The sequence below is a fragment of the Vidua chalybeata genome, chromosome 3 (assembly GCF_026979565.1).
Source record: "Vidua chalybeata isolate OUT-0048 chromosome 3, bVidCha1 merged haplotype, whole genome shotgun sequence".
In the NCBI taxonomy this organism is placed as follows: domain Eukaryota; kingdom Metazoa; phylum Chordata; class Aves; order Passeriformes; family Viduidae; genus Vidua; species Vidua chalybeata.
In genome coordinates, this window is record NC_071532.1 from 11,186,803 (window position 1) to 11,207,358 (window position 20,556).

The 20,556-nt window shown below is 35.1% G+C and overlaps 1 protein-coding gene across 6 annotated transcripts in view; it reads right to left on the bottom strand.

Moving 5' to 3' along the window:
* The window catches only part of PACRG (parkin coregulated), a 242,204-nt gene that overhangs the window by 121,972 nt on the left and 99,676 nt on the right, over nt 1-20,556 (bottom strand). For all 6 annotated transcript variants that reach the window (XR_008429828.1, XM_053937698.1, XM_053937701.1 and 3 more), the window contains exon 4: nt 11,192-11,363. Coding sequence is in view for 5 of the 6 variants with exons in the window: in XM_053937698.1 (XP_053793673.1) it covers nt 11,192-11,363 (172 nt within the window). In the remaining variant the exon portion in view is untranslated. The remainder of the gene's footprint in view (nt 1-11,191; nt 11,364-20,556) is intronic.

Genomic DNA, 20,556 nt, shown 5'->3' on the forward strand with positions numbered 1-20,556 from the left:
ATTCCATGATTCTACAATTCTACGATTCAGTGTGCTACGATTTCCTGTGCTGAGTTTTATCAGTGCACAGGAATGCCGTTTCATAGGGAATGAAATAGTATTTTCACAAAGGAGCAATGTCAGTTTTTTCCATCTCTTTAAGCAAATGCATTGTACCCCACCTGCTTCTTCTGCTTATCACATGCCTGCTGAGTGTTAAAAATCAGAGGCAGATCTCCAAACCAAGGGCAGGGCAGATTGGTCGTGTGAATGGACAGAGACAATTCTCAAAAATCAACTACTAAATAATCTCCCTTCATGCCTCTTGGCATGCTTGTGAGCAACATACTGAACTTATTGTTAAAAAATAGAAAGCCCAAGGTATAAAGGTACTATTACACCTCATCCAAATTAAAGGAGTACTGCTAAATGAATATACAGACTGAATTCCACATTGCTTATTTTCTACAATAGTCCCTACTGTAGTCACCAGGCTGCACTTAATTTCATACTGTCTCTGAGTATAACAATGTGTGAACAGGAAGCCCAACAATGCAGCATGCTCACGTTAAGTTCCAGCAAAGAGGCTGGCTATTCCAAATTATGCTTTTGTGGATGGATGTTCTAAGGCTTCTTTAGCAAAGAGAGATATCCAGATACAATTTTAAAGATTGGGTCTGAGTCTCAGGTAGGGAAATACTGTTAGAGAGAAACAGGCATTATTCATTTTCATGGAAGAGTGGTTAGAAGAGCAAGTTTTGGGGTTCCAATGTGTAGATTTATTCACTACTAACTTGTCATACACATAAATAATAGCTAACTGAACTAATAGTATCACTAACATTGGCAATTTTCAGTACAATAGTTATGCATACAAGCATGAATGAATATTTATATTCAATTTTATGAATTATTACAAATTAGTAAAATTAATTATTCATACACACACATTAATTAAGGGATATAAAAATTAATAATTGACAGAAATCACTGCTTCTTAATTTTTAACAAATTGTAACCACTCCCGGGAATAGTAGTTCTGGAGTGTAGAAGCTGTCCCAAACTGTAAGAAACCTTATTTCTAGGCATGCAGAGTATGTCATGTAAGTGGAAATGGCTGTCCAAATACTCCTAGGAAGAACTCTTGGATGGATCCCATCTGATACTATAGACTTGTCTCTGTCCAAGTGGAGTAGCAGGTACCTGACTATTTCTCCTTGGATTATGGTGGCTTCATCTGCTCTCCATCCTTATCTCCAGCTCAGGGGTATTCAGACTATTCTGAGAATAACTGGTTTTACAACTAAAGATGGAGGAAAGGATGCATTAAGTACATCAGCCTTTTCCTCATCCTTTGTCCTTATACTTCCCCCTACAACCAGTAAGATTGGAGATAGATTCTCCTCATCCCTCCTGTTGCTTCTGATATAATTATAGAAATATTTTTTATAATATTTTATGGCAGCAGCCAGATTAAGTTTTACTTGGGCTTTGGAACTTCTATTTTTCTCCCTGCATAACCTTATGACAACCTTCTAGTCTTCCTGACTTGTCTGCCCTTTCTTCCAATGGTCATAAGCTCACTTTTATCTCCTGAATTCCAGACAAGTGTCTCTGTTTAGTCAGGCCCATTTGTTGGCTCATCTTTCATCACATGGGGACAATTTGCTCCTGAACCTTTAAGATTTTCTCCTTGAAGCACATCCAGCCTTCCTGGACCCCACTGCCCTTCAGGACTGCCTCACAAGAGTCTCTGTCAAACATGCTCCTGAACAGGCCAAAGTCTGCTCTCTGTAAGTCCAAGGCAGCAGTTCTGCTGACCTGTCTCTTTACTGCTCTGATAATTGAAAAGTCTATCATTACATGAACACTGTGCCCAAAAAGGCCTTCAGCCACCACATCACTCACATGGATCTCCATCCCCTACTTTACCAAAACATGACTGAAGGACTTCACTGGCACTGTCCCTCCAAGAGTGTCATCTGCACCCAGGCTTATCTCTAGCGAGCCCTGTTTGATCCTTTTTCCTCTTCAAAGCTAATTTACATCTCTTTCAATGAACTCTGCTAACTCCAGTGCAAAGATCCTTTTCCCCTTCTGACACAGGTACCAGTAGGCCTCACGTCATTTAAACCGATCCATAACCAAAAAACTCCAAATCCTGCCAGTGACACCAGCCTCAGAGCCAGATACTGATCTGATGGCTTTTCCTGTTTCTTTCCTCATCATTCTCTGCAACTGGAAGGGTAAAAGAGAGAACTACATCCACTCCTGATCACTTAACCGGTTGTCCCATAGCCTTGAAATCTCAGTTGTCTCCAGACATCTTGTTTGGACTTTATCACTGCATGCCTAAAAAATAAATAATGGATAATAATCTGAGGGCCACCTGAGGGGAGAGAGCTTTCTCTTCACATCTTTAATCACTGTGAACCCCAGGGAGGCATCAGACCTTCACAAGATGTGGGTCCAGTCTGCATATTGAGCCTTCTGTTAGCTGCTGATGGGATCCTCCTATTAAAATGACCGTTGATTCTTTCTTTATGGAAGCAGTTTTGATGCAGGGCACAGGTCAGCCTAACCTTTGTGACATCTTCATGCTAGATGAACCATTATGCTTGTTGCTGTTTGGTACCACTTGCAGAGTCTAGTATCTACTGTATTAGGGTACCTGGGAAGCTGGGGCAGTCCCAGAGGAGATGGGCTTGTTGTGCCAGCAAAGGAACTTGTTACCATTGCCCACTATCTCTTGAGTAATTCTGTTTTTCCATGTGGAGAAAGGACAGGGAACCTGTGTCTACCTGTGTCTTCTCAGAGAAGACAGGGTATAATTTCAGCAGTCTCTGTCTCTTGCTCTCAATACACCTCAACCTACCTACCTCCTCCTGGAGCTCTGTCACTAAGCTGAGGAGTTCCTCTGCCTGGGTGCACCTCCCACAGCTGTGCTCACTGCTGCCTGGTACTGGTATGACAGTAGGGTACACACTGCAGTCTGCAGAGGTGTGGCTGCAGATGGTTATGGTAGAATCAAACTGACTGAGAATTTGAGCCTGAATCCCTTCAAATTGCAGAAATCAGCAGTGTGTGTTAGGAAAACACTTATAAATATCACAAGAAAGATCATTATGACTACAGAACTGTTGTTATTCTTCTTAAATATTTGGACTGTGCCATGCATAGCAGTCAATCAGCTCCTGGCTTGATTATGTTAGGCACTTTGTAAACATTCAATTAGAGGCAGTCCCTGCCCCAAAGATACACCACTTTCAAATACCTGTTTATCTTTTAAAAATCTGATAATTATTTTCTGTGTACTACTATCACTACAAACCATTCTCCCTCATGAATAAAAGGAAGAAAATATTAATGCAGTATATGAAAAAAGTACATTCCAATACACTGGAAAATATCAGAGGTATCCAGAGGTTGACAGAAATTAAAGAAAGTACTAGCATCCTTACACAGGAATAAAGCAGACCGTTTAGGAATCTTGGTACACTACAGCTACATAGCCCAAATGAAGGAAAGATGCATAATATTCAAAGTATTCCAATTTAGAAAACATTCTAGGCTGCTTCCTCTTGGCCTAGAAGTCTGCTGTAAGACATGGATATTCACAATAACAGCAAAGTGCATAACTAGTTTGCTTCTCAGTTAAAGATAGCTTTCTGCTCCTGAAAGGATTTTGAGAGGACCTTCCCCCTCATCAGTATGTATTTTTCTTTGGTCCTTTAGACTACTGTAACTTTCTCTTAAGCAGCAAAAAACTCCAACCCAATAAATTCACTATCTTCCTTGGTAGTTTTGATGTTTTCTACTTTAATGGTATAAACTGGAAGATTTTGCTTCTGATGTAGGATAAGCTTTTCAAAGAAATCCTCTAGCTTAAATAATTGTTCAGTTGAAGTATATGATGAAGTATTTTTCACTCAAACATACATTATTTTGTACTGCTATAGCTTTTCCAAACAAATATTTTCTGAAGTTCATATTAACTTTCTTAAATAAAAGAAAATTTTACAATGATAACAGCTTAATTTAAAAGCTCAGTGAGTTTGTTTTGTTTCTACCATTCAAAGCCAAAGTAAGAGATAATTATGAAATTTGAAAGCATATTTAAAACACCATAGTACTGTTTATTAAAGCTTAGCAATGAGACAATATAAGATACCAATTCATTGACTTCAGTGAAAACTGTAATTCCATCTAGCCTCTGTTCTAGGTCAGCCTTAACAAGGCATCAATGTTAATTCACTGTATCTTTAATTTCAGATAAATTTTATTGGCAATTCATGTAAATTGATGTAAATTTAGTGTTTCTTTTGTGAATTTCCATTAAGAGCAGAAACTTTCCTTAAGATATATGCCACTTGTTTGCTCATCCATTTAGCTAGATGCTTACGTATAAAGCAATAGAAATAATTATTTTAAAATATTCAAATCTTTTTCTTGAGTAACACTGCTTACATCTCAAAGAAAATACCTAGAATTTATATAAGTTGATATCTTTTATTTTTATGTGGCAGTTTGGAAAATCCTATCTCAGTCCCAGATATTGTCTATAATACAAGCCACAGTCCTCATCTGATAGATGAGATTGATAGATTCTATAAGCCAGGAAACATGACAGCATTTCTCCCAATACACAGTGGATCTTTTTCATGACACGATATAGTTCCACAGAAGAGATCAAATCAGAACATTTTCTCCCAGATAGCACATTGATATCCTGAGCTTTACAGAATCAAATCAGTTTCCTAAACTTCTGTCTCTTCTCTAATTACTAACTTTAGATTTTGGTCATTATATTAAAAGTTATGTTGATAATGTAATTATCTTAAACTTATTTTTCAAATATATCTGTGAATCTATGCTTAGAAGTGCACCAACATTTTCCATTTTCTATGTAGGTCTCACAACCAAACATTAAAACCAATTTATTTTGCATTCATGTCTCTCACTCAATTGGTAAATGAGGCAACAGTTCTAGAGAATTCTTTTCCTGAAGCAGAACAAGATACATAGAGTATCCTGTGAGGTAACACTCAGGATAAAAATGCTTGGCTGTTGGGATCTACTTAATCTTGTTGATCAAGGGCTTCTTTTAAATTCACAGAGTCAGGTTTAAAGAAGTCCTAACTTGAAGTGTTCTGAAAATACAATTGATTAAAGTGATACATATTTCTCTTACAAATTTTTGTCCAAAATCTTCAAAGTGCATAATACTTAACTACCTGTACTTATATAATAGTATTATGCTAAACTTACAGAACAGTAATGAAGACTGTTACAAAACACAGCATTTCAATCAAGAGCGAATAAAAAACAGAATAAGAACCTTGTGTTCTGTACCTTTTAGAAGTTCAATAAGAGCCTGATCCAAATAACAGCACAGATGTACAAAAATTTCTTTCTCTACAACTGAAAAAATGATGTGTTACAGTGAAATGATGGGAAGGATAAATTAAGGGTAAGGCATGAAAACCTTATGCCAATTTTGTCATCAAAGATCTTTTTTTGTAAAGCTAAAGCCTAAGGCGCAGAAAAGTCTAAGATGCATAAGTGAAACATTGATGCTTTCAAGAAACATGATAGAGCAGAATGTGGAAGAGAAAGTCAGTTGGTGGCTTCTTTCAGCTTTAGTTGTGCTTCTAATTGTAGCATTTTACAAGATCAGCTTCTATAAAGCTTGAATTCTATTAACATTTGTGGACCTAGTTTAATTATATAGTGTAAAGAACGCTTAGAAGAGAGTCCCAAAACCCTGCTCATTGACTATGCCAGTCTAGAGTTTCTAGCCACTCCTAGGTGTACATTCCTTCCTCTGTGCTAAGATACTGAAACTGCACTGAGTATCCACCCTCCTGATGAAAACAGGTCTGCTATCACTGAAATGTGATGCCATTTACAAAAAAGGTCTGCAGAATCAAAGTAGTACAGGCATCTGTACTGCAAAACTTTATCTAGCATTCTAAATGTTCTCTAGATCCTTGAAGAAGAATGTGGGCAAGAAAAACCTGAAAACATGGTTTTGTTAGATTTTCAAAAGGAATTTAATAAGGTCCCTCAATGAACCTCTGTGGCTTCCATAGAAATAATGACTTAAGATAAAAACTGTAGGCAACTGTGGGCAATAAATGACCACAGAGGAAGAATATGACTAATAAGGCCTTGCAGAAATTTGTGCTGAATTTCATGTTTTTCACTAGATCCATAGGTGATATGGAAGAGTCTTCATTGATGATAACAAAGATTTCCAATTATATCAAGTTATTCCAGATGCCAAAGACAAGTACTAACTCTGAAGAACTTAAAAGGACTTTATAGTACAGAACAACTGGGTGATAAAATTGTAGATGAAATTCACTACTAATAAATGCTAAATATAATACATTTATAAATTCAGGAAAGAATAGCTCTAACACCAACTTTAAAAGTCAGAGATGTTAATTACAGATTTCACTTTGCCAACATGGATGAGATTTATCTTTGTTGAATAAGGAACACAATTTCTCCTCAAAGAAAAAACAGGATTAAAAAGGATCTACTTCCTAAAGCATTTGAAAGTACCTGAAATGACCAGTTTTGAGCAGAAGAATCTAACACAAAGCTAATTGCAACTACTTGTACTGGTTGATGAAACCTGCAGGGGAAATGTTTTAGTATTTGAATATCAGAACAATTTAAAAAAATCAGAGACCTTTGCTTTCTTTAAAAGCTTCTATAAAAGTCTGTTTACTTTTATCTTTCAATCTGTGACCTTAATAACCAGGATTGCTTCTCAAGAGCAACAGTCAGCCAGGAGAAAAATTACAATTACATTAATGTTTTAACTTACCTTTTGTAGGTGAGAGAAATCAACTTACATGTTTTGCAGAAAGAAAATTACAACAGATTAGAAAACCATATTTATTCCATAAGAATATTGCAGAACTTTGTGAAAAGTAGTATTTAACAGTCATTAAATACTCCTAAGTACTGTGAATATGTGAAAACTATAACTATGCTTAGAACAACTGCTAGCAACACATTCAACTTTACATATCTAAATGCAAAAGTGACACTGATTTGACCTTAAATGGGAATGTACTACACTATACCCAAGACAGCATTTTTCATGCAAATAGAATGAACAATAAGAAAATGGAAATCAAGTGCAAACAGAATGTGATCAATAAGAAAACACAAATCAGTTTAATTTGGAAATTTATTAAACATTAAAAAGGACTCTGTAGGTGACACTGAGAGAGGAATGCGCTATTCATTTCTCTAAATCTGACTCACAAAAATATCTATTACTTTAATGAAACATTTTAAACAAAGTTTAAAGTATCCTTGATTTACTGTATCACATAAGTTATGTTTAACAGCATGGTAAAAGTCTCAAGAAGGAAAACTTCAGTGTTCTTTAGGACAGAGATTATTCTTTCTGGACTCAATCAGAAGAACTGGTCTGCTGACTGGAACTGTGTAGAAACAATACTTCCTTCTAAGTTACAAGGGCAAAGATGAGAGCTTTTATGGCTTTTAGGCCTAAATTCAGATTGTCTACATATCTGTTTTAGGATTCACAGCACAGAACAGAGAAGATTCTGGCCAGTGGGTGATCCAAGATACTAAAGGGTTTAATTTCACTTTATTATCTTCATTAGCAAAGCTATATGAAGAACTTCCTATTGATAATTTCTAGCCATTCACTCCAATGTCTGTGCTATGATATACTCTTCCTTCATTTGTGGGAGTGCATTTATAAATTAGACTATTGAAATGATCTGACTTTAAAAGTAATGCCACTTTAAAAATATTTTAGATTTATTTTAGAGTTGGGTTCTTTGGCTTTTTTTTTTTTTTTACACATTTAGATGAAAGTATCACCAAGTTGCTCCACAAACAATTGCATTAGCAAAAGTCAGAGTGTGGGAGCTGGAACAATTGGTGACTTTATGTGTGCAGGGGTTGAAAACTCCTACAACTACATTGCCAGCAAAGCAAATGTGAATGGTAGCATGCTTGCTGCCTCTGAAAGGAAAGGAAGTGCTTCCATACACTGATGTTACTCAGAGAAATAATAGACAAAGGTGTAGAAACTCCTGGCTCCCTCAATTTTTATGTCTGCACGTGTGTCTTACGCAGAGATCATTGCGGAACCCTTGAAGCCAGGAATCTGAGAATTGCAAAAGCCTAACAAAAGCAAGCAAAAGGATTTAAGGGTTTTCTGATCCATTTGTTATTGGAAATGTAATATTAAAAGTAAAAATTTTTCCCAAAAATTAACATCAAAAGGAATTTTACATTCCTATAATGACCACAGAGAAAAACATAGAAAGGCTAGACAGACTCGTCTGTTTCCTAAAAATAAAGGAACTCTCATGTAACCTACAGACATATTTGTTTGCTACCTCAGGGGCTGTGCCTGGGCTCTGTTCAGCTCTCTGTCACCAATGCAATCTGCAATGTGGGGCAAAATTAGCCTCCCTCTTCTGCTTTTTTACCTGTCTGTAATATGAAAATAGCAATATGGATCTTCCTGGCAAAGAAGATATTTGTGTATTGTGCATCAGAACTTTCATGATACTGCTGCAAAGTACTTTGTTATTTACCATATATCTCAATTTACATATCTTTGCTGAAGTTGAAATAACTCAGATAATGGGTTTGCCTATATCTTCTGTGAAAGGGAGCAAAAAGTCCTATATCTTAAGTAATCCCATTTTCTGTTTGTGCTTCATTTATTTTTAGTTGGATTCCTTACAAGTTTGACATAAACAGGTAATTTGTTTCTTCTGAGTTTTATGTCATGCAATGACTGTATTTATAAAATACTCTATAATGTTTTTCCAGTGCATGATACAATATATTCTGAATTTATATTTTGAGAAATCAAAATATATTTTGGACATTTTTCTTTCTGAGAAATTAATGCCTCCAACCTGAGGGATTTTTTCTTCCTCTGAATTTCCAGTAAATAAGTTCCTTCCAGTAAAAAAGTTCCTTCCAGTGTGACTAACAAAAAAAAAAAGGAAATATTTTTCAACTAAAGATCATTCTTCTTTATTATTTTAATTGTATTTCAGGTATTTTAGAAGAGAATCCAGGCCTGTTAATTTCAATTGTCTGTCTTTTTTTAAGTCACTGCTTGTTTAACAAGAAAAAAAATTGAAAGGATTTGGGCCTAAAATAACCCACAGATGGATTAAATAATATTATTTTCATTTTTAATGATATAGTGTTCAAATGTATGATCTTTAAGCAAGGATGGCTGGAAGACAAATTCCTCCTTAAATCATTAAAATATAATACAGAATTCTAATATTTAATTTAAATGCTTTTAGAGAACATTTAGGTCTTTACTAACATATTCCTTTGATGACCATGCAGGAGAGAAAACTTTTAAAAGCAGAGAGAATGCTTTTAAAAGCATTTTATCTGTAGAGTTGTTTTTCCATCTTTCTTTTAGTCTTTCCCCCTCAATCATATATATTACCTTGTCTAACAATCAATTGATTCACTCTTTCACAATAGAAATATGGTAGTGGTCTAGAAGAAGACTGGTTAATCAGAAATAACTCTCCCCGTGGGACACTTTAGAGACAGGAATCTGTGTAAACATAGCTGAGTTTATTGTGGATGCTGCTGGGTCACAGAAATGTGTAGTTATGACTACTCTGCTGTATTATGCAGTCAGAGCAAATTTAAAAACCCTTCAAAGTACATATTTTCAGACTCCTTGAGATGGTGGTGTCATCTTTTACTATTAATATGGCTTTAATTAGGAAGAAGCCTTTATCATTGATAACACTTAGATGTTTCACATATTAAAGCTGATAGAGAAGCATTTTTAAAATAAAAACATAAGCACTGTAGAATAAAATAAAGAAGAAACAACAACAAAATTTAGCTAGCAGATTCTTGAATGTGTTCCAGCACCATAAATTATGACTTAAGACTACATATCAAACCCATAAAAATATCTGTACCTAGCAGTCTCTTTCTAATTCTAAATGCCTTGTAACAGCTAAAGCTTACAGGTAATTAAAGCTCAGCTAGATTCTGGTCTCAGAAAGACTTTTAAATCCTAACTGAGGAGATGCTGTCATAAACTTGCAGTCTTTTCTGAAGAAATTATTTCACCTTTCAAAAAACATGATACTACTGTAAATATATTTGGGTGATGTTGGAAATACAGTTCTAAAGAAATTATATCATTCCTCTCTTTATGTGTTTCCCGTTTAGAGTGAAAAAATGTTAACATTGTTTTCATAACCTTTTTCAAGTGTCACAGAGTAAACATTTTGAATATTATCTATTCCTTTTGACATTTTCAAAACTACAATAAGATAGAGACAGTGACATCTATAATCAATCTTTTTAAATTGAGAAAAAATTAAATGAAAAAACACAATTCTGACCCTTCTCACACTATTATTTCATTATTATCAGGCTCCAAACTACATTCACTTCCCATTTTACAAAATTGTATTTAAAGCTGAACTGTCTCATGGACAGGAAAAAGGACAGCAGTGATACCACTAATGATTAATCATAAAAAAGAAGCCAAGTTTAACAAACATGAGCATCTATTCGTATAAGTGTAATGTTCCAATTTAAGAATCACCATAACAAACTAGAGAAGAATGATGGTTCAGAATAATATCTCTTCAAGGTACTGACCTAAGGAAAGGAAAGGACAAAACAATATATCTGAAAGACTAGGTGGCTCAAGAAAATAAATTTTAGTGGTAATACACTTGAAGTTTAGTGGTATTACATTTGTGTTCAAATAATGTATTGCTTTTTACAATTTTTTTTCTACAAAAAAACCTGTTTGACTACATAAAACCTTCAAAAGCAATATTTTAAAAATGCCATCTGTTGATTTCTCCTGTCATTTTGGATGAACTGGTCTGTACAGTAGAGGATTTACATTGTAAATATAGAAAATCAGCTAAGGTAATGTCACTCCACATTTCCAAAGACCAAGAGCAATCCTGTAATAGGAAAAACAGTAACCAGAGAGTCTATTCTGAAGTACTGCACATATCAGGTGATTGAAGGCATAAGCTTTCTGGCCTAACATCTTAAAATTTACTCACATTTGCAATAATTTTCATGTGACACTCAAGCTTCCATTTTACAGCTTAATTAGCAACTTTTCAAAAATTTACATCCTATAAATACAATTTATGGATTTTTCTCCTACATGTTCACTTACTTTTTATTGGGATAATGAGCTGAGGAACAACAGGAAGAATCTTGTTTCCACCATGCTCCAGCAGGTCATGGACTCCTTGGCGAGCAAAAAACTCATATGGAAATTCCGTTTCACAAAGCCCATCAAAGAACAAAGGCAGAAAGTAATGATAGTCCAGGTTTTCTATCTCTACCTGAAAACACAAAATAAATAAACAGATAAATGCAATTTTTAAGTACTAATACAATGTGATCAGGCCAACAGATAATTCATGCCACCAACACAGGCATGCTTAGTAAATAATAAGTCATTTTTTATCACTGCAGTATAAATTGAATTGCAGCTACAATTTATGACACGATATTAAAATACAGAAATACTGAAATAATAGAACTAAAGAAGAGAATAAAAAATAATATACTCCCATATATTTTCATTTTTGATAAGTCAGTACCAGATTCTTATGTTTTTGCTTACACACTTTACTTGGCTAGTTACCCAGAGGAATTCAAACCAGTCATTTTAAAACAATACTCTGCCTCTTTCAAAAAAATTTATATTTATTATATCTTCACTTGGACACTCAAAACAACCAATAAGAGAAACAATCCTGTGAGCAACAACTATCCAGCACAGCACAAGCATCAACATTTATACATATTTCCCTAATTTGTTGAATATTGATCTAGTTTATTTCCTATTAATTTCAAGAGCAGAATTATAAAGAAATTTCATGGTTCTCTACTGTGAAGAAAAGTTAGAGAAATTATGTACCTACTTTTAATGGGAATTTCCTTTCAATCCTAAATTACAAAGTATACTAATCTTAACAAGCTGTGGAGGGATTTTGCACTCTAGTTTTCTCCCCTTTTCCTTCTTTTACCCATTAGGACTCTACCACAGACACTCAGGCTAGCCAGGGAGAATCAGAAGTTTGTTTATGGCTTGTCAACACTCTGAATACAGCTGAGAAATAACTCAACAGCAATGAATTTTCTCTGAAAAGAATATGATCCTCCAAATCACTTGGAGACCAATCCATTTCTTTAGGAAGGCACTTCTATCTTTAAAACACTGCTTAGCTGCTACCCAATTTTTCCAGTGAGATTTGGTAGTATCCAGGTAAGATTCTTCAGACCTAACAAGCTTTGTCACATAGGCCAAACTGAAGGTCCAAATACCCTAGATAAAATTTGTCAGGTTAAGCAAAAGAAAAAAACCCATCCATTGATTTCAGAACAGAAATTGCATTCTCACTTGAACTGTTGAAGTCTGAAGTAAAGAACTTCAGCCAAGAACTGAACTTTACAATTCTTGGGTAAATCACACAGTCAGGAAGCAGCACATAGACATTCTCTGTTTGAGGACATGGCTCATTTTTCTCCTTGCTTGACACTGAGTAGATCTGAATCCTGGTCTGGCACACTTTAGCTACTGACTTCAATTGTTCATGTTGAAACAGATCAAGCCATGTAAATCAAAATTAACTGGAACTGATACTTGAAAGTAAGTATTATGCATTTGCTGTGAGTGTCTCACTATTGGCAGACATAGTGCCAATAACATACTAACATAGCCTCCCATGCACTGATTGTTAATCTCTTATAGGAGATTAAAAGTGCAATTACATAATACCGATTCACTGATGTGAATGAAATCAAGTCCCAATAGTGGATTGTGCCGGAGAAGGAACAAAGGAAACTCACATTTCCTGTTTCATCAACATCCTATATTGTTTGCTTTGCTGTTATTTTCTCATTGGCTTTTCGCTTAACAGGAAAAAAATCAGATGCCTTTATCAGATGTCTTTATAGTTAGTATGAACACAGGGAAATGGCCTCAAGTTGCTCCAGAGAAGGCTTAGATTAGATATTAGGAAAATTTCTTCACAGAAAGGGTTGTAAAGCACTGGAACATACTTTCCAAGGAAGTGGTGGAGTTGCCAACCATGGACGTGTTCAAAACATGTGGGTATGGCACTAAACATGGTTTAGTGGTGAACATGGTGCTGGGTTAAAAGTTGGACTTCATGGTCCTTTACAATCTTAATGATTCTACAATTATATAATTCTATGGCTATACCATGGTCAATTTATAATAAATTTCAAAAATAACAAAATAATTAAGTAACATAAAGAAATTCAATATTATGATTATTAATAAATAAAATAACAAGAATTAAAAGACACAAATTCCTAAATTGATGGGGTTTGTATTCATTGAGAATAGAATATTTCTATTCTTATTTCAGCATGCTACTAGCAATACACAGTAGATGACAAAAGAAGTCTTCTCCAAAAGTCACAAGAAAGTTGTATTGGGTAATAACGGACCAGGAGGTCAAAAAATCATTGACAAAAAAGCAAGACCAAGAAAAAGCAATTTTTTTTGTGTTTTCTGTCAATAGGACAATAAAACTTTCTTTAGTATTTCTTTTTAATGTTTAATTTGTAATCTATAATATTTTGGTATTTATTCTTTGGTTTCAGGAAACCAAAACCTGTAACAGCAACTTGTGTCTGGCAAAAACTTCAGATGTTAAAGAGAGAGATACAGTTAGTAATAAGTCTTCTTTTGTTTTTAAATGGGAGGTGTTTCACAAGGCAAAACACCTTACCCCACTCTCTTATTGAGATGGGGTTTAGAATGCATTATTCCTTATATGGGTATATGACAACTCTTTCAAAATTAAAAAGTATTTCCCCAGTGAAAAGTATCCTTGATACACATCCATGTTAGGCTACTGAATCAGAATTTGCATCTATTTTACTCCAAACACACATCTCAGTTATTTTCTCTCAGTCTTCATTAATAGCTCCCCTAACTGTAACTGCCAGTTATCTTTCTTCTCAAAGATTTGGAATTTCTGATATTCCATGCAATTTTTTTCCATTTTTTTGTGTTTGAAATATGCTTTTTCTGTTTCAGATATGAAGAAAGCTTCTGTATTCCAAAACTTGTCAATGTTTTTCAGCAATAAAAATTGGCAAATAAAAGATATTATCTTTATCTATCAACTGTATTATGGTTGCACATTACTATATACATAGGAATGATATATCAACTTTAAGGTAAATATGATTTCAGAATTTAAAAACAACTCCGATTTTACACATAGCACAAAATATTTATTATGAGAAATCTTTTACAAAATATACATACGACAAGCCACAGATTATAAAATATTTGTGTATAATCTTTTATATCCTCAATTAGGTCCAAATGCCTAAATGGTTGGCAACTAGCATGGCTCTGAAAATTATTTTGATTTCTAAATTTCTAAGGCAATTTCTACTTAGCTTTTTTTTGGTCTATAATAACTCCCACAATATGCAAGCCAGAAATATTTTGTCTTATATTCGATGGTGTGAAACTCTTTCATTCTGTGTTTACTATTTAGCTTTTGAAAGCAGCTATTATACAGCTGTTCAGAGAAAAATGTGATTTTTCTGTTTTTGCCTACAACATCCTTTTGTGTTTTATATCCACCCACAGAAAATGCTGATTAATGCTCAAATTCTTGGCAAACTTGTCCACATCTGACAATAACGCTGTAGCTATGGATTTTAAGAAGAAATCTCACAATAATTCTCATGAACTTCTGTACTAGTGGTTTGTAGATTTTGCAGATGTAGTCTAGGAATTTTCAGTAAAGATGTACTAATAAAAAATAAGGTATAATATATGATTAAAAAACTAAAGCAACCATAGAATGAGTAAAATCTTCTATTTCATGAAACTTTCAGGATCCTTATATGTTCTAAAAGCTTCCTAGGTGAAAAACAATACACAGTTAATAAGTGCTTCTTTATTTTTACATAAAACTAATGTACAAGATGGGAGGAAACTAATTGTAGAATCACAGTCAATTTGTCCAGGAGAGAATCTGTTCCTATGAAGCAGCCCATAGTGAGTGGCAAGTCTGCTGAGGCAAAGAAAAATCAGATAAAGATTCTAGATTGACAATAGAAAAATAAGATTTTTGGCTAATCTGCCTGATAGATGAAGAAAACAAACTATTTGAGAGAAATTAAGGTATAGAATAACTTTGACAATAATGGTATCATTGGTCTTCCTTAAAGAATTCTATTAAAAATAATCTAGTAAACTGTAAGACAAACACAAGTTGTATAAAGTAGTGTTTAAGCCACATAATTTAATTTTCCATCTCATTTACATAATATCATATCTTTGATCTGATTATCCAAAAACTGCATGTGATCTCCCAGAAACATTATATCTAACTATGTATGTACTCAATGTCTTGGTCTAAGGCATTAAAATTAAGTAAAGAAACTCTGGAATTGTTGGGTTGATACAGACAAACAGAAGTTTCTATAAGGCTTGTAAAGATTTTGTAAGGATTCTTTGGTAAAAGAATAGTTTCTCTTAAGATTTACTTTAATGTCTGTTTTTTAGGTTAATGAAAAAAGAAAAACATTTTTGAGCAGTCTCAGTTTTTAACTTCCTTTCCACTTTTTCTTCCAAGATTTCTTTCAACCTTTCTTTTTTTTCTTCCAATATCCTGTACAAATAGTCAAGATGAAGCCTGTGCATTTCACAGTTTTTGGTTTCTTGCTTTTAATATATTTGATTCATAATCACATATTAGCTTTAATCTTCACTATGGAGCAAGTAATGCTCACTAGTATTTCTTAGATTTGCCTAGATAGATTTTTCAATATGGTAATTTTGCTTATGGTTCAACACACACTTCCACTGTTGCATTTAATACCTAGAAGTTTCATAGCAAATAAAAATTCTTTTTAGTCTGATGTATTTCACCTTCCAATAGGGTCATACTACAAAGATTTTCTATTGAAAGATGCTTTGTCTAAGTAATTACCTGTGTCTTTTCAAAAAAAAAAAAAAAAAAAACAAAAAAAAAAAAAACCAAAAAAAAAACCACCAAAAAAACCCCACCAAACAGTTGTGCCTGTATTTCCCATTCTGCAATGAAATGCTAAAATATTTATCTTAAAACAAGTGGAATATTATCAGAGTTGAAGAGATACATATAATGGCAAGGGACAAAATAGAAACCATTTAACTCAGTCAAAATGTATTTAGAGTCTCTTTAACATATTCTATAGATATTTAACTTCCCACAAGAAGTTAAATAACAAAAGAAAATATTTGCTTCCTATGGATAAATTAAGAGAAGCAATAAGAAATATATAGTTTTACTATGCTGGATATTTGAATTTAGCTTTGAAATAACTCCACATGTAGAAATAAAACCCTAAAAACACAGAAATGTTAATACACAGTAACATTGAACTTACTGTATTTTCTACTACCTCCATATTAGGAGTAACATTACAAAAGTAACAGTTACTCAAGAAGACAAATGCCATCACTTCAAATGCCTGCCCCTCCCCACTTTTATCTAGTGAGCATGATGTCACATGGTCTGGAACATCCCTTTGGTCAGTTTGGATCATCTGTCCTGGCTGTGTCCCCATCCAACACCCCACGCACTGCCAATTTCCTCAGCAGCATGACAGAAGAGCAGAAAAGGCTTTGGCTCAGTTTAAGCCCTGCTCAGCAATAACAGAAACATCTCAATATTTTCAACCCTCCGTTTCGCACAAATCCAAAATACAGCTCCATACCAGCCACTGTGAAGTTAATTAATTCTACTCCAGCTGAAACCAGCATGACACCAAAACTTTTTTTTTTCAGTTGCCACAGCTGAAGTGCCAATGTAATCTTACTGGGGTTATTGAGGTGAGGAAAATTAATAGTCAACATTAAGGTCATATTATTTCCTAATAACTAGATGATCAATGACTGGCTCAGAAATGGAGGCAAGAAGAAAGAGGATACAAATTTGTGTAAAGTCATCTCCAGCTAGAGAGAAAGAATAAAAAATGCAGCCTGAAATCTCTTCCTATATAAGTAACTTCAGAAATAATTTTTATTAAAGAAATGTGAATATCTAAGTCTGTGAGCCAGGCCATCCAGAAAATAATCTAGCACATTTCTGTGAGGAGGGGGATTTTAATCCTACATTTTCATAAATCTTTTTAATTGCACTGCTGGGATTTAAATTTTTAATATATACACCTCACTCATAATACAGAGCAGGAAAGTCTTGTGAAATATAGAGGAGGATCAGTGTATCACCCTGGAAAAAACAGGACAACAATAAACCCTTGGGTTACAGGATATAGGCCTTAAAGTAGGATATGCTATATTGAAGTGATTTTAACAGCAAGGACTTCTGCTACAGTATAGGAGTTCATCAGTGTGACAGGAAATAGAGTTGAACCAACTAATTAATCATTATGAGCGACCAATATGTTGCAGCTATGAAAAAGGCTAAATATTATTTAAAATGTATTAGCAATTTCTATTACAGATAGGAAAGCATTAAGGCTACTACACAAGACAGTCATGAGACCTCACCTGTCATTATCAACAATTTGCCCTAATATAAAATATATATAATTTATTCTCATTTATTCATAACTGGAAATTACAGGGGAAAACTGATATATAGGAACATACCAAACAGAAAAGGAAATTAAGTGCTAACTTGTTCTTATTTATTTGGATTCTGGTCACATTAGATTTTCTGAGTCAACTGATTTCTAAAAATGCATGTAAAATATACTATTCTTTTCATACAGCAAATACTTGTAGACTACACTTCAAGGACTCCTTGCTTTTAATTGATGGGAAGCATTATAGATAGAAGATTAAGCACCCTGAGAAAGGGGCTCTGTAAACATGACTCTGACAAACGTGGAACATACCTGAGAATTGTTCGTGTGAAGCAAACAATGGACCACAAGATAACCTCAGTAGCAGACAGAAGTATTTCTGCAGCTTCAGAATGTATGCTTATCTACTTACATCCTTCTTGCTCTTCAAAGGCTTGCTGACACATTTTCAGAAACTGAGTTGTTCTCCTTTTTCTTTATGTGATTTATTATTATGTTTTCAGAGTTTCACAAGCACAGTAATGTAAAACTTTAGATTAAAAAAGAATAATTTCTTTGTGTTTGGTTCACCTCTCATGTTTGCAATTGCCTAATACGAGCATTACATGATACATAAAGATCAAGTGCATATTTTAAAGCCATATGACATTACATGTATTATATACACCTACACTGAGAGTGGAAATGGAATTAGCAACTCTATTGAAGTCTGTAGCCTGGTGGTAGATTAAGTTCCACCCAGAGCTGCAACGTCTAAGAACAGATTCACTTAGGTACCAGCCAGAAGCAGAGGACAAGCTCTTGTCCTTTACTACAGAACACAGATGATTATCATTGCAAAGAAAAAAGTTCAGTTTTGCAGACACTTTGTCAGACATCAGTGGATAACTCTTCTCTGACAGTGAAAGAAAAGACACTAAGACTGTCCCAGGCAAGGGGAGGAGGCTAGGTATAGCCTCCTGTTTGAAGGCAGAAGGACTATACAGACCGGGCTGCAAGACTCTACCACTACCTTCTGAGAAAGATATACTGATCTTCATTTGTTTACTTCATGCACTATGAAGTTAATTTTAAACATCACCAGAAGAAGAATGAACCAGTTTGCTCATCCCCACAAAACACATACACAGCAGTACACTAATAAAGAATTAATAAAAAATTGTCTTTTTAGAATAAATATTATTTTGCTCAAAGAAGGTTTGATACCATTTTAATAGAATGTAACCTAACACCTGATGTTATTTTTAAAGAATTGTGAAGGTAAACCAGAAGAGTGTCAACTGATTGTATCCCATTAGTAAAACTAGTGGCCAAATTATTTAGTTTAGTTTTTGATATTCTTTTCCTTTCTATTTGCCAATTTTTTCATGCATAGCTGTTTGCCAAATTAATTTGAAATTATTTGGTTTTAATAAAAATAACACAAAGCACAAAAGCTAGAGATAAAGAAGAGCATTGGGATAAAAACACATATAAAAAAGAGTATGTGGGAAAAGTTAAATATAACTCTGAAGATTTATTTTGTTTTAATAATTAAACTATAGCATAAAATACCACAAAACCTTCTACAATATAATGCACAACTAGAATTGTCCATCCATGTTGCATCCCGGGTTTGGGTTCAGATTAGGGGTTCTGATCTGTGTTAGCTAGCCGAGTTCTGTGTACCCCCGTGCACCCCCTGTGTTTTCCCCTCCCTGCGGTGGTTTGCTCCAGGCTGCCTGCCATTGGACCTTCCCCCCGTCACTCCTGTAACTACTCCCTGCCCACTCCTGAGAATTCTGTGTCCGTCACTCTGTTCCCGCGATCCCACTCGCCCCAGAGCCCTGTGTCCGCCCTGTCACGTCCCCGTTGGGCACTGTGGTCCACGTCATCACCATGGCACTTGCCCCATTGGGCGGGGGGGTGCTCCTGCTCCCCTCACCCCTGATAAAACCCCGCATCTCCCCGGCCCTGGGCGCCATTTCCCCCACGCGGGTGCTGAAAGTGCAGGTCGCGGTTCACCTACTGCAGCTCTCCACGGCCATTAAAACCTCCCCGCTTCCCTCGTGGGTGATTTGGTCATTCCTTCCCTCTTTACCAACGTCCCTCGCGTGGGCGACAGAAAGCGGCAAGCCCCGGCCGGCGTGCCATGGCAGTGGCAATGGGAGCAAATGGCGAGCCCAAGCTCCAGAGGGAGGCGGTGCCGAAAGGCACCAGAGCTGCCCGGAGCCGGGAGAAACAACGGAGAGCCGCATATCTATCCAATTTTTGTGAAGTTTGACATATAAATGTAATGAAAACCTGGCAGTTTCATGGTGCTGGAAATTGTGGAAACTTATAAACATAACATTAAACATTATCATTTGTATTTTCACACACAAAAAATAACAGAAATTACTAAATCAAATTAGAAAAGTGATTTTTCTATACTAAGAGCATTTTATGATACAGTTCCTAGTAGCTCCTGACTCTTGACATTTATCTCATGTACGAAAATAACACTCATCCCCAAAAAAGAACAGTGTCTGAACATTTCCACATAACCATCCAGAAAGATACTATAACACAGTGGGAGAATTGCCATGAATGCTGTATATCTAAGCCAGGAATCTTGCATCTTACCAACAAAGAAGTCATGCAGTCAAATCTTCCTGAAACAAGGTGGAGAAAGCAGAACTACACTATGTCCTTCTTCATTAACCTCAGGACTAGTACAGAGGAAAACCAAAATGTTCTCACTTCCTCCAAGTGTACTTGACAAAGAGCAGTTTTGGAGCAGATAACTGTCTTAAGGAGATGAGGCCGAACACCAGAAAGCCTTTGTCCCATGGCTTCCAAGAGACCTGGGTAAAGGCTCTGAAGTTACTTCATATTTTCAGTCATAACCTGCTGGAATGAAATAGCTGAGACAGTGTACTAGCAACACTGAAAGGTCCCCAAAGGTAAATTGCACAC